General features: G+C 39.1%; 1 protein-coding gene across 8 annotated transcripts in view; it reads right to left on the bottom strand.

Annotated features, from left to right (window-relative positions):
* MCTP1 (multiple C2 and transmembrane domain containing 1) overlaps positions 1-14044 on the bottom strand; it is an 822947-nt gene that overhangs the window by 626833 nt on the left and 182070 nt on the right. Inside the window, exon 1 of one of the 8 annotated variants that reach the window (XM_056537939.1) lies at positions 6978-7059. The exons of 6 other annotated variants lie outside the window; for them this stretch is intronic. In XM_056537939.1, coding sequence (XP_056393914.1) covers positions 6978-6980 — 3 coding nt within the window. In that variant the 5' untranslated portion in view covers positions 6981-7059. Of the gene's footprint in view, positions 1-6502; positions 6692-6977; positions 7060-14044 lie in introns of those variants that run through there. One more of the 8 variants, XM_056537923.1, reaches the window with a different exon arrangement.

Genomic DNA, 14044 nt, shown 5'->3' with positions numbered 1-14044 from the left:
GGCATTGTATTACTGAAACGCTGACCTGACTTTCTGATTCTTTTCTGTAAACAGTATATACATTTTCTTATGTTATGTTCTATATTCATGTCAGTTTTCATCATTAAATATTGTCTTCACATCCTGATCTCTGATTTGTTTTTTCCCTTAAACATAACAGAAACTGCAGAGATTGGAGGCTTTATTAAATATTAACTTGTTTTCCCACATTTCCCACCATTCATTATTTATGACTCCCACAAGTGTTTACCAATTTAGGAACATTGGGATAGCTTTATCAAAGGATTTAGACTGTTTTTTCTGTCTAAATTTGTCGCACAGAAAGTCGCAGTCTAAATATGTGCGACTTTTTCGTGTCTTTTGCTTTAGAGGATTTTTAGCACATGATGCATTTTAGTCTATTTTAGACAGAAAAATGCATTGGTGCTGAATTCATCAATAGCGACTTTTCGGCAAAAGGTCGCATCGGCCGAAAGTATGCTGGAATGTTAGACCATGTTGGAGCAGGTTTAAATACAGTCTAAACCGTAGATCCCGAAGTCTGTGAGCAGAATTTATCAAGAGCCGTGCGACTTTTGATACATTAAGCGCACAATAGACCGGCCTAACCCTCTGTAGGTTGGTCTATATTGATGCGGGAAATAGACAACTTTGATAAATCTCCCACATTGTTTTATTTAAAACATCCACTTATTGCTATGTATGGTAAATTTGTCATCCCACTGTATCACACAATTCTATATAGGATGGAACTGCATATCAATTGTAAAATATAATGTTTATAAAATATACTAAATAACTTCTGCTTAGAAGTTTCCGTAATCCTAAAAACTCAGATGGAAACCTTTTTTTTTTTTTTTTTTTTAAATCAACTGGTGCCAGAAAGTTACCGTAAACAGATTAGTAAATGATTTCTATTAAAAAAATATTAATCCTTCCAGTATTTATTAGCTGCTGAATACTACAGAGGAAATGCTTTTCTTTTTGGAACACAGTGCTCTCTGCTGACATCCCAAGCACAGAGCTCTCTGCTGACATCATGACCACAGTGCTCTCTGCTGACATCTCTGTTCATTTTAGGAACTGTCCAGAGCAGCATACATTTTCTATGGGGATATTCTTCTATTCTGGACAGTTCTTAAAATGGACAGAGATGTCAACAGAGAGCACTGTGACATGATGTCAGCAGAGAGCACTGTGTTCTATAAAGAAAATAATTTCCTCTGTAATATTCAGCAGCTAATAAGTACTGGAAGGATTAAGATTTTTTAATAGAAGTAACTTACAAATCTGTTTAACTTTTTGGCACCAGTTGATTTAAAAATCCACTGGAGTACCCCTTTAAAGGGACACTCTGCATTTTGGATAGGGGATAAGATGACTAGGGTTGGAGTACCCCCTTAAGCACTGTACCTGTTCCAGTATGCCATGCAGACCTCCTTCCTTTATCTTCAGTCTCTTTCAGCTACAAGTCTCCCTCTGTACTTTCTTCCCCCAGAGGTCATAGAATCAGGTCATCTGTATATAGGTGCAGTGTTATGCATGTGTATAGAGTCTGTACTGTACATGTATGCATGTGTGCAGTCTATGTGTATATTGTGTGTGTCAGTGTGTAAATATATATGCATATGTGTTGTGAGTATACATATCTATGTGTATATTGTATGTATGTGTGTGTAAATGCATGTATGAATGCATGCATGCGTGTATCTAATATGAGCACACATCCCCTCCCTGCAGGGAAAGTTGCACGTTGTCGTATTTGCTCCCCTAAGCTGCTGAAACTTAAAGGGGTACTCCACTGCTAGACATCTTATCCCCTATCCAAAGGATAGGGGATAAGATGTCTGATCGTGGGGGTCCTGCTGCTGGGACCCCCTGCCATCTCCTGTTTGTTCTAAACAAACACCGGGTTCCTGCAGCAGTGATCGTGACGTCACAGCTACGCCCCCTCCGTTCATGTCTATGGGAGGGGGAATGTCAGCTCCATCCATGTCTATGGAAGGGGGCATGGTGTGACATCACCAGGGGCATGGCCGTGACATCACGATCAGGGCCTCCAGCTCCAAGCGTTCTGAACAAAATGTTCAGAATGCTGGAACACCGGAGTGCCCCTTTAATGGCTCTTTACTCCGGTTCCTAAAGAAGGATCAAATGCAGGAGACTCCACTCTCCTGTGATGTTCTTATTTGTGTAAAATAGTGTTAAATGGCACTATTATCTCAGTATGGTTATGTCAAATATCACATAACATTTTTTTTTTTTTTTTGGGGGGGGGGGTTATTTGTCACAATATTATTTAGAGAAGCGTAGTGGTATTACTTGACATTTATTATTAATCTACTGTTATTTCAGCAATGCAAATCCATACGTGAAGTTTGTTATGCTTGCATGACTTTTTGCAGCATTTTAGTTTTGTTAAAAATAATAGGCAATTATCTTCTTGTCATTTTAATGTAAAAACTGCACATATTCAAATCATTCCGATGTCACACACAGAAAATTCTGTGACTGTACAAATGAAATAGTTTGTCAAAATAGATTTCTAGTAATAAAAATATCTAAAAAACAATACATCTGCTACTTGATTATTAGGCTTTATTTACACTGCCCCATGTGATGCACCTTAACCAGAGAGAAGAGAGCACCTATTGGAAATACCATCCCTGCATGCCAATGCTCAGACCATTTTAAAAAGCCTTGAAATATAATAATCCCCAGTTATGTCTCAAGGATAAATTCCAATGTCAAAGGGTAAATAATAGGTACCCTGGACCCTATTCCTGTACAGGACCCTTAGTGATATATATGCCAAATTAATCACATAAGGAATACACCAATGAGGTACCTTTACTTCAAGAGTACAAGAAATACATGGATAAATAACAAACAGTGTATTATACACAAATCGTAGAAAGATAGGAAAAAGGGGATAGGGGAAAGGGGTACAGTTGAGTACCTAAACTAACAACAAGACTATCCCTGTCCTATGGACAGAGCCCTCCCTAAAACTAAGTGTGGAATGGGGAAGGGGGAAAAAAAATAGTGCTGATTTAAAACTATATACAAAGTGTGGCAGACCTCTTTTTACCAACGCGTTTCACCCAGTAATATTATGGTCTCATCAGGGAATAGAAAGAGACCACAAAAAGATCCATGAGGTGCTACCGTACTAACTGATGAAGTACAAATACAAATACAATACTGATGTAACAATGATCAAGAATAATTCAGATGACATCCATAAGATATACTTCAGATGACATACACAAGGTTAGAAATAGTAGTCAGATAAATTAGTACAATTAGACACCACAGTGGCATTCTTGCAACAGGAGCGGAAGTCTTCATTGGCGTCTGGAGCAGTAGCACATCATGCACACATAGCATGTCCCTTTGGAGCCATTCCTTCTACCATCATGGTTTGTTTCCAAAACTAATGGACCTATCTTGTGCTGTGTCTAGGAGTATGACATAGGACTGGTGACTTTTGTATTGGCTATCTTCCTCAGATCACCTGAGGATCTTGTTCATTGGGCATTAGCCCCTGGTGGCTCAATTACAACTTCTTAATGAGCCAAACCTTTTGGATCTTAATGAATTACCAATACTTTAGGAAGACTTTTGATTGGAATCTGCAGTATTATCTTTGCATGTGTATTATATTGGTTTTTCATGTATTGCATTGTCATTAATATAGCTGCTATGATCTTTATGCATTCACTATATTATTGCCCTATACTATTATCACTGTCACTATCAATTTATCTAACTACTATTTCGAACCTTGTGTATGTCATCTGAATTATTCCTGATCATTGTTACATGGTAGCACCTCATGGATCTTTTTTGTGGTCTCTTTCTATTCCCTGATGAGCCCATAATATTACAGGGCGAAACGCGTTGGTAAAAAGAGGTCTGCCACATTTTGTATATAGTTTGAAATCAACACCATTTTTTACCCTTCCCCATTCCACATTTAGTTTTAAAAAGAAAAGAGGCGGAGGTGCTCCTTGTGGAGTAAAATCACTTCAATAGTGGAAGGGATAGAGGGAGAAATCCCCACTCACCCGACATAGTTGTGTAGCCCATACACAACAATGGAGATCGCATGGATTGAGCCGGAGTCTGCAGCTTTCCTGGTATAAACAGTCGTGAGTAGAACGGGCTTCTAATCCAGGAATTAATCGGCGCTGACCGGGATAAGGACACCAGACAGGTAGTATACCTTCTAAGAGGGATTTATTATGTTAATGCAACGCGTTTCCCCACGCATGCGTGGCTTCCTCAGGCTGCCTGAGGAAGCCACGCATGCGTGGTGAAACGCGTTGCATTAACATAATAAATCCCTCTTGGAAGGTATACTACCTGTCTGGTGTCCTTATCCTGGTCCTTATCCCTTATCCCGGTTAGCGCCGATAAATTCCTGGATTAGAAGCCCGTTCTACTCACGAACATTTCGTTTTAGGGAGGGATCTGTCCATAGGTAGGGATAGTGTTGTTGTTAGTTTAGGTACTCACCTGTATCCCTTTCCCCTATCCCGTTTTTCCTATGGTGGTGCTTTCACCGATTTGTGTATAATACACTGTTTGTTCTTTATCCATGCATTTTATGTACTCTAGAAGTAAAGGTTAAGTTTTACTATGTCTCAAGGATATTTTAAAGGGGACAAACATTGGCTTTTATTTACACTACCTCCAATAGGTGGCATCAGAGAGCAAGATCTCTTTCTTTTTGCAAATCTTTTTCCCAGGGAAGTATTACATACAAGACTCCGCCTGCCTTATGGTGCTCTCCCCAGTACGAAAATATATTCATTTCATAGCAAAATATGTTCCATGATTGGAACAGATCCTGTAAGGGATGAAGGAAGCCTTTCCCCAAATAACTTCTTGAAAAAGTCTCCCTGTTTTTCCCTAAATAATAAATTTTAAGAAGCTTCAAGGCTATGCAAAAAAATATATATACATGCCATGGCACTGTTATTTAGAGAGGTAAGTATAAAACAGGAGTAGAAGCAGGGAACTACTTAGATTCCCATATTATTTGTCTTAGGCTTCAGTTGTCTTAGGCTTCAGTTGCGTAGTTAGGACATTCACCTGTAACATAGCACAAATCACGGTTGTTCAGATGGGTCATCCATAGAACATAGCTGTTTAGTTTCTAGAAACAACACCACTCTGTCCTCAGGTTGTGTGTAGTAGTTTAGTTCAGTTCCATTAAAGTGAATCGAGTTGAGTTGTAGGAAGACATACAACCTTAGGGAAGGTGTGGCACTGTTTTGGAAGAAGCTGCTATGTTTTAGTTTTTTAATTCTGGATAACCCTGTTATGTGCTTTCTTCCTGTGAAAATTGCTTAAAAAGCCCCACTAAAATTCCACATGTCAACCTGGTCTAAAAAAAGCAGAGTCCTTAAGGACAAATGCAGCTCAACTACTGATATGGGGTGTATTCAGCAACATTGCTTAAAGCAATAACTACAATACATATATAAAATACATACACATATACATTATATATATATATATATATATATATATATATATATATATATATATATATATATGTCTATTAGATGGCATTTCAACCCATGTAGAAAAAAAAATGGTTGAAATAAAAAAATAATTATTTACCATTTTTAGGGTGCTGGACTTCTTTATTTGATTACTTTTCTTCACATATTTTTTTTTGTCTGTGAATGGCTAATGGGAGCATTCAGTGTTTTCCCAACACAAGATTGTGACATAACAGAACATCAGTGATCAGACCCACCCAGTCTAACTTACTATCCAAAGTGAACACTATAGATAACTTAGAATTACTGTGTTAATTATAAAGTTATGCGCCTAAGGAATTTGTCTTTGCAATGTTGCATAATACAAAATATATTTTTATATCTTTTACTCCTGAAGAACTACTTTAGGTTTCTAGGGGGAAAAAAAAATAGAAAAGAATGTAATGATTTGGCTACAATGGAAGAACCCAAATTATTACTTACAGGCATTTTAATACACATTTACTTTGTATGTACCAAAGAATATTTAATAAATGCAGGGGAGAAATAGCATTTGCCTCTCCACAACAGTGATGTGTGATACTGGCGTTATACTGAAGAGATAAGCAGAGAGATCTGATATACTGTATCATTACATCATGTGTCCAAGTAAGATATCCCTCACAGAACCCATCATTTACCAACACGAGTGACATGAGAATACATTGCGAAGCTCTATCATGTCTGCTATCAAAACACTAATACAAAATATGTATGCTTAAAATGTTCACTCCATTTCTACACTGTAAGATTACTATATCTATCTATCTATATATATATATATATATATATATACACACACACACACACACACACTATATATACACACATACATCTATTTGTAAAATAACTAAAGCTGTATACTCATACATATACAGATGCTGAGAACTTGCCAGCAGAAAAATGCAGCATGGAAAGTTACAATAAAATGAGCATATAAACTCTACCTGAGCAGACAGAAATGGCCAGGTGCCTATATTTTTCAGCTTGCAGATGTCTAACATAATGCCGCAAGAATGGATAACACATCTTCAGACCGGTACTGTTCCTCCAGATTCATGACTAGCCTCTCGTGATCTGTACACATCCAGTCTGTAGCGACAGCCTCTTATACAGATAACACTTGCCTCTGCTTTCTAAATAGCATACAGTAATACAGAGGGATTGGGACATAACGGAGAGGCACTGTTGCTTCACGATATGGAAAGGAAATGATTTACTAGAGTAGTGGCAGGCTGTTATATGGAAGCGCAGATCTCTGCTCAGTATTATACCATTTTTATATATTCCATAAGGTCGCTATATTGAGAATTTCTTCGGAATCTGCAAACAGTAACTTGGGCAGAAGCTAAACGTTCCATATCAACTAGAGCTACATTTAAAGGGTCACTAGATAAAATAAGAATAGTTAGCAACACTTACCATAATATCCTTAATCTTCACAATCTGGTCTTGTCCAGTTTCACAAGGCAAATGAGTAATATTAAAGTCTATATGTGTCCCAGAGGGCATCCATCTTCTCTCCCCCGCCTTTATACCAGGGCTAGTTCATTTAAAGAGAAGGTCTGTGGGAAAAGGTGGGGCTTACGCTGTTCCACTGCTATGTCTGCAGCCAAGATTGGGTGAGCTGCAGCCAACCATGTAATATATACACCATGCATCTTAAACAGTCCCCGGGGAAAGGTGGAGGGGACCCGAAGATACGAACCACTATATGTTAGAATCTCTATCGGAATTATGCAAAAATGTTTACCGAAGATACGAACCACTATATGTTAGAATCCAGAATCGGAATTATGCAAAAATGTTTACTTCAAGAACTTACAGGAAATCTTGCAGAATGGTACACAAGTGCATTCTTTCTTTTAATGGCCCCATAGTTTTAACAAACCTTGTATAAATGAAAAGTACATGCGAATATAAGAAACTTATCACAGAAAAATGCATTGTTTTCTTCTTATCAGACTCCCTTCCTGCCCACCTCTGCCCCCTGAAGCTTAGCATTCACTATGAAAAACAATGTAAATCTGCCGGGCACGATGGACTAACAAAACACTGAGGGATCAGTTACATACTGCACATTAAAGTCTATAGAAAGGAGGAAGCAAGAGGGGTAGGGGTTAGTTAAAGAGAAAAAGAAGCTTGATTCACAGCTTATATTGCTCAGTACTGCTCTATAATGTCCTCCATGCTGCGGATACTTTTAGAGTATGTATAGAGACAAAGAAAGGCAGGAGGCTTTCCTCTTTGTGAACAGTGTATGGAATAAATCATAGAGGGTAGGCTTTCAGGGACAACTGAAAATTAGACATGGAAACTGCTGAGTAGAGATCTTGTGAAAAATGCCATATGCAGGTTATGTATTGGCCAGATATAGTGCTATTCCTCATGTATATGCACAAGACAGCTTAGCCTGGTACGCTTTAATGACTAGTATGCTTTAATTAAACACTTCAAGCAATAGTGAAACATTTACAAGAGTTTATAAATGTTTACACCAGAAAACTGGCGTAAAACAATTACATGTCCAACATTTTTCAGTTTAGCTCAGTGGCGTAGCAAGGGGGAGGTGGGGGTGCGGGCCTCACCGGTTGACACCAGCCTGATGGGGTGACACCCAAGTCACTAGCACCCCGACCCCCCCCCCCCATATCGCAGCTGTGGGCGTGCTAAGTGTCCGCTAGCACCGCTAGTGGGGTGACACCATCCAGCAGGAAGTAATCCCGCAATGGTGTCACCCAGCAACGCAAGCACGTGTACTGCCTCTGGGAACACAGAGGCAGTACACTAGAATGGTGGAGCGGGAACTGACAGCTCCCGCTCCTCCATTCACTCACACGCTGCAGACACTTCTGGCTTGCAGCATGTGAGCTGCAGGGAAGCAATCCCCAGCAGGCCGGCACAATGATGGGACATCAAATGAGTATAATTGTTTATTTCTTTTACTATGTTTGGGGTACTATGGGGGCATGATACAGGCGGTATTATATCTGAGGGGCACATTACAGGTGGCATTATATCTGAGGGGCACATTACAGGTGGCATTATATCTGAGGGGCACATTACAGGGGGCATTATATCTGAGGGGCACATTACAGGGGGCATTATATCTAAGGGGCACAGGACAGGGGGCATTATATTTGAGGGGCACAGAACAGGGGGCATTATTTCTGAAGGGCACATTGCAGCGGGGGCATTATATCTGTGGGGCACAGAACATTGGGCAGTATATCTGAGGGGCATATTACAGGGGGGCATTATATCTGAGGGGCACAGAAAAGGGGGCATATCTGAGGGGCAGATTAGTGGGGGGCATTATATCTGAGGGGCACAGAACAGGGGACATTTATATGTGAGGGGCACAGGACAGGGGACATTATAAGTGAGGGGCACATCACAGGGGGCATTATATGTGGCACATGACAGGGAATTATATTTGAGGGGCACAGGCAGGGTTACATGGGGGGAGCGAGGGCATTAGTATTATATTTTGGGGCACAGGACAGAGGGATTATGTGGTGGGAACAGGACAAGGCATTATTATGTGGGGGAACAGGATGGGGCATAATTCTTATGTGTGGGCACAGGTCAGGGGGCATTATTATGTTGGGGCACATGACAGGGGGCATTAATATGATCAGGAAACAGGACAGGGTACAGTGTGTGCCAGTATTATATTTAGAGGGTACAGTGTGTAGTAGTATTATAATCAGAGGGTACAGTATGTGGTAGTATTATATTCAGAGAGTGAAGTGCGTGGTAGTATTTTATTCAGAGAGCGCAGTGTGTGGCAGTATTATATTCAGAGGGTACAGTGTGTGGTAGTATTATATTCAGAGGGTACAGTGTGTGGCAGTATTGTATTCAGAGGGTACAGTGTGTGGCAGTATTGTATTCAGAGGGTACAGTGTGTTACAGTATTATATTCAGAAACGCAGTGTGTAGCAGGGTTATAATGATTATTGTTTTCATATAAAGGATCAGAATGCGCTGATTTAGTGAGGACCATTGCCATTTAGGCATCACGTTCTGCAGAGAGAAGATTTTGCTGGATAAAGTCCTGGCAGTATGGACCATCGAAATTAGATTAAGACTATCTGAATTTGGGAAGACGTAGTCACTGATATAATGGTGTATGCTGCCTGACTGTCCCATCAGAGCTGTAGTCACTTGTAAGTTCTGCAGTTATGATGGGTGAAACAACAACTCCCAGCATAACCTTACCACTGCTTAGGTCATACTGGGAGCTTTAGTTTTAAATGGTCAAAACTTCTCTAGCACTGTTCCATTCTGTGGCAAATTGTATGTTTGATTATTATACTGGAAATAATTTTCCGCAATGAGTTACACCACTGGCGTCTGTCACAACAGGCTAAAAAAAATTCTTTAATGGGGGGTATAGTATAGAGTGACACTATACTGGTGACACCAACCCTAGCATCGCCACTGGCTTTGCTAAATCCCCCCCCCCCCCCCCTTGTGTTTTGCCTTTTATTGAGTCCGAGAAGGTGAACCATTGTCATCATCATCATACTACAGACATTTTATTTATTATTTTTATTTATTTTATTTATTTATATAGCGCCTACAGATTCCGCAGCGCTTACAGTTATGGGGTACAAACAAAGACAAGTATCATACATAATATTACACAATAACTATTCAACATTTAAAGCATATCCCCTATGTGCCATACATGCTCTGGAAGACTCTTAAAAGTAGGGCTTGCATCTACCCGAATAAAGGCTGCTTTTGTAACTACCATGAAAATGAATGGAGAGAGTCATACATATATGTGGCCACTTCTACCTGCACCCCTAGATGTGGTGGTCACCTACCCATTCAGACCGGGGTTTGGAGAACCACTATTTTGTATATCCAAGTGGTGGGCATCTATCTTGAGTTTATGTCTTAAATGTCTATGATGTGACTATCACTTTAACAAAGACATAACATTGTTTAGATATACAGTATTGACAGTATTTGTCATGTGGAATTTCTGTATTTTTTGGCCTTTTTCAGAAACGTTTACTATTACATTAATGTGACTAAACACTTTAAATGTCCCAGTTATCATTTATTTAGCAGGCAGAAGTGCCACTAATGCTGAAATGACTCAGTTTAATATTGCATGACTGGTTATGGATTACACATTTGTAAAAGATGCTGGGTTTGATCCAAAACTATCCAGTAACGTAATAAAGCATTATTTTGTACGCCATGAGCCTGAAGTGATTGCATGCTTTTTAGGGTACAGCCTAAAACATTCATGAATTAACTATAATTTTGAGGGTCTCTTGGTGCTTTGCAAGGATTATATATAGTGTATGTAAAAGAAGATATTGAGACATTAACTGCATTTTTCCAAACATACTTAACGACAAAGAATAAATATTACAGAACTCCTTTCATCATTTTAGCACTTGTGAACTTGATTTAATTTTTTTTAAAATCTTTGTTACTGTTTACTGAATAGTTCATATATGAAGGTATTACAGCACAAAACATTGTGTGTGCATGGGGTGTTACGTGTGTGTTTTGTTAAAGGGGTACCCCTCTAAAAAAGTTTTCTTTAAATCAACTGGTGCCCGAAATTTAAACAGATTTGTAAATTACTTCTACTTAAAAATCTTAATTCTTCCTATACTCATCAGCTGCTGTATACTACAGAGGAAGTTGAGTTGTTCTTTTCTGTCTGACCACTGTGCTCTCTGCTGACACCCCTGTCCATGTCATGAACTGTCCAGAACAGGATAGGTTTGCTATGGGGGATTTGCTCCTGCTCTGGACAGTTCCTGCCCTGGAACTTCCTGTGGAGTGTACAGGAGCTGATAAGTACTTAAAGGATTAAGAATTTTAAAAAGAAGTAATTTACAAATTTGTTTAACTTTCTGTCATCAGTTGATTTAAAAAAAAAAAAGTTTACCAGCGGAGTACCCCTTTAAACCTAGTTGCCAGTAAACCAACCCAAATGTTTTTATCCAGATTCAATAGCAATATGGGCCTATAATTCAAAATATGTCATGAAGCCCTTATCCTCCTTTGCAAGGACAACTACAGTCAGGTCCATAAATATTGGGACATCGACACAATTCTAAGATTTTTGGCTCTATACACCAGGACAATGGACTTGAAATGAAAAATGTGCTTTAACTGCAGATTGTCAGCTTTAAGAAGAAGAAGAAAACTGAGGAGGAAGCAGGCTTCTTTATTAATGGTGCATGCTGGTACAGCAACAGCGGGACGCCATCAGGAGTACAGGTGTAGTGACAATTGTTTCACGCCCCTTCCGGGTGTTTCATCAGACTACCTCCACTCCACCGTCATGGCAGATAAATACACCTCTCATAGTGTCATGTGGTGTGCAGGGTGAAGCTACCTGTGATTAAAATCACATTAAAAGCAAACACACATAGGATACTACAAGCAGATAATAATAGTACTAACAAGAAGTACGGTAATTACAAAAATACACCTAGATCTAAATGATCATTTAAGCCCAGATTTCCTTGGACATTTGTTTCCAGGATAATTTTGGCTTCACGTTGCAGAAGTAATTTATGCCTGTCTGTTCCCTCTCTGGCAGTAACTCTTTCTAAGCCAAGGAAAGGACAGACAGCTAACATCGCCCTGATGTTCATTTCTCACGTGCAATGAGTCTTGGGCAATCATTGCCAGATTTTACTGAGTAGATATGTTCCCTAAAACGTATATTAACTGGACGTATGGTACAACCAATGTAAAAATGTTTACAAGTGCATATTATAGTGTAGACTACGTAACCTGTGCGACAACACATTGTATCTCTAAAATTAAATAATTTACCTCCAATAGTCACACTACTGTCTAGACAAATGAAGTTACACAAGTTACATGTATTACACCTATAATTGCCAGGTGACAGAGTCCTATTTAACCAATTGGTCTCACCAATTGGTTCCCATATTCAGATATACTGGCATCATTCCGAACCAAAAACCAGTTGTCATAGATGATTCTTTTAATTCTTTCTGCCATTGGGCTTAAACGAAAAGAAAATGAAAAGCACACATCCTTACATTGAAACTCAGACTGACACTCATCCTTTTTGTAGTTTTTTCTACCTTTTAGAAGGATGGATCTGTTTTGTTTCATCGCTCTATTTAGTCATCATCCCGAATGTTCACCCTGCGCAGTTTCAAAAACTGCCCTTAGGGTACTGCCCTTTTAAGATGATCAGGATGATAACTCTCGAAATGCAAGAGAGAATTACATGCGGTTGGCTTGCAGAAATCTTTAGTCTGAAAGAAGGTAACTTGGTTACCAATGAGGACGTCCAAAAATTCCAATTCATATGGACCAACTTTTTGGACGCCCTAATTAGTCTAAAAGAAGGTAACTTGGCTACCAGAGGTTTCCGCAAGCCAACTGCGTGTAATTCTCTCTTGCATTTCGAGAGTTATCATCCCGATCATGTTAAAAGAGCAGTACCCTATGGGCAGTTTTTGAGACAGTCAGGATGATGACTTTCTGATGCAAGCAAGAGATTTGAAGAGACGCTTGGCAATAAAAGGTTACCCTGAGACTGTTTTAGATAAGGCTCTAAATAGAGCAATGAAACAAAACAGATCCATCCTTCTAAAAGGTAGTAAAAAAACAACAAAAGGGATGAGTCTCAGTCTCAATGTAAGGATGTGTGCTTTTCATTTTCTTTTTGTTTTAGCCCAATGGCAGAAAGAATTAAAATAATCATCTATGACAACTGATTTTTGGTTCAGAACAATGCCAGTCTATCTGAATATGGGAAGGTGAGACCACTCACCTCATTCAGAAAGTGTATAAACTTACGGGATGAATTGGTAAAAAGTAGTTTTTGTTGTTCCGAAACAAAGGCCAATTGGTTAGTAGGACTCTGTCACCTGGCAATTATAGGTATAAGACATGTAACTGGTGTAACTTAATTTGTCAAGACAGTAGTGTGACTATTAGAGGTAAATTATTTAATTTTAGAGATACAATGTGTTGTCGCACAGGTTACGTAGTCTACACTATAATATGCACTTGTAAACGTTTTTACATTGGTTGTACCATACGGCCAGTTAATATACGTTTTAGGGAACATATCTACTCAGTAAAATCTGGCAAGGGTTGCCCAAGACTCATTGCACGTGAGAAATGAACATCAGGGCGATATTAGCTGTCTGTCCTTCCTTGGCTTAGAAAGAGTTACTGCCAGAGAGGGAACAGACAGGCATAAATTACTTCTGCAACGTGAAGCCAAAATTATCCTGGAAACAAATGTCCAAGGAAATCTGGGCTTAAATTATTGTTTAGATCTAGGTGTATTTTTGTAATTACTTCTTGTTAGTACTATTATTATCTGCTTGTAGTATCCTATGTGTGTTTGCTTTTAATGTGATTTTAATTCACTTGGAGTGGAGGCAGTCTGATGAAATGCCCGGAAGTGGCGTGAAAAAATTGTCACTACACCTGTGTACTCCTGATGGCGT

This window comes from Hyla sarda, chromosome 1, assembly GCF_029499605.1.
Source record: "Hyla sarda isolate aHylSar1 chromosome 1, aHylSar1.hap1, whole genome shotgun sequence".
NCBI lineage: Eukaryota > Metazoa > Chordata > Amphibia > Anura > Hylidae > Hyla > Hyla sarda.
The sequence above is the reverse complement of the archived record's forward strand: the minus strand, read 5'-3'. Positions and strand labels throughout refer to the sequence as shown.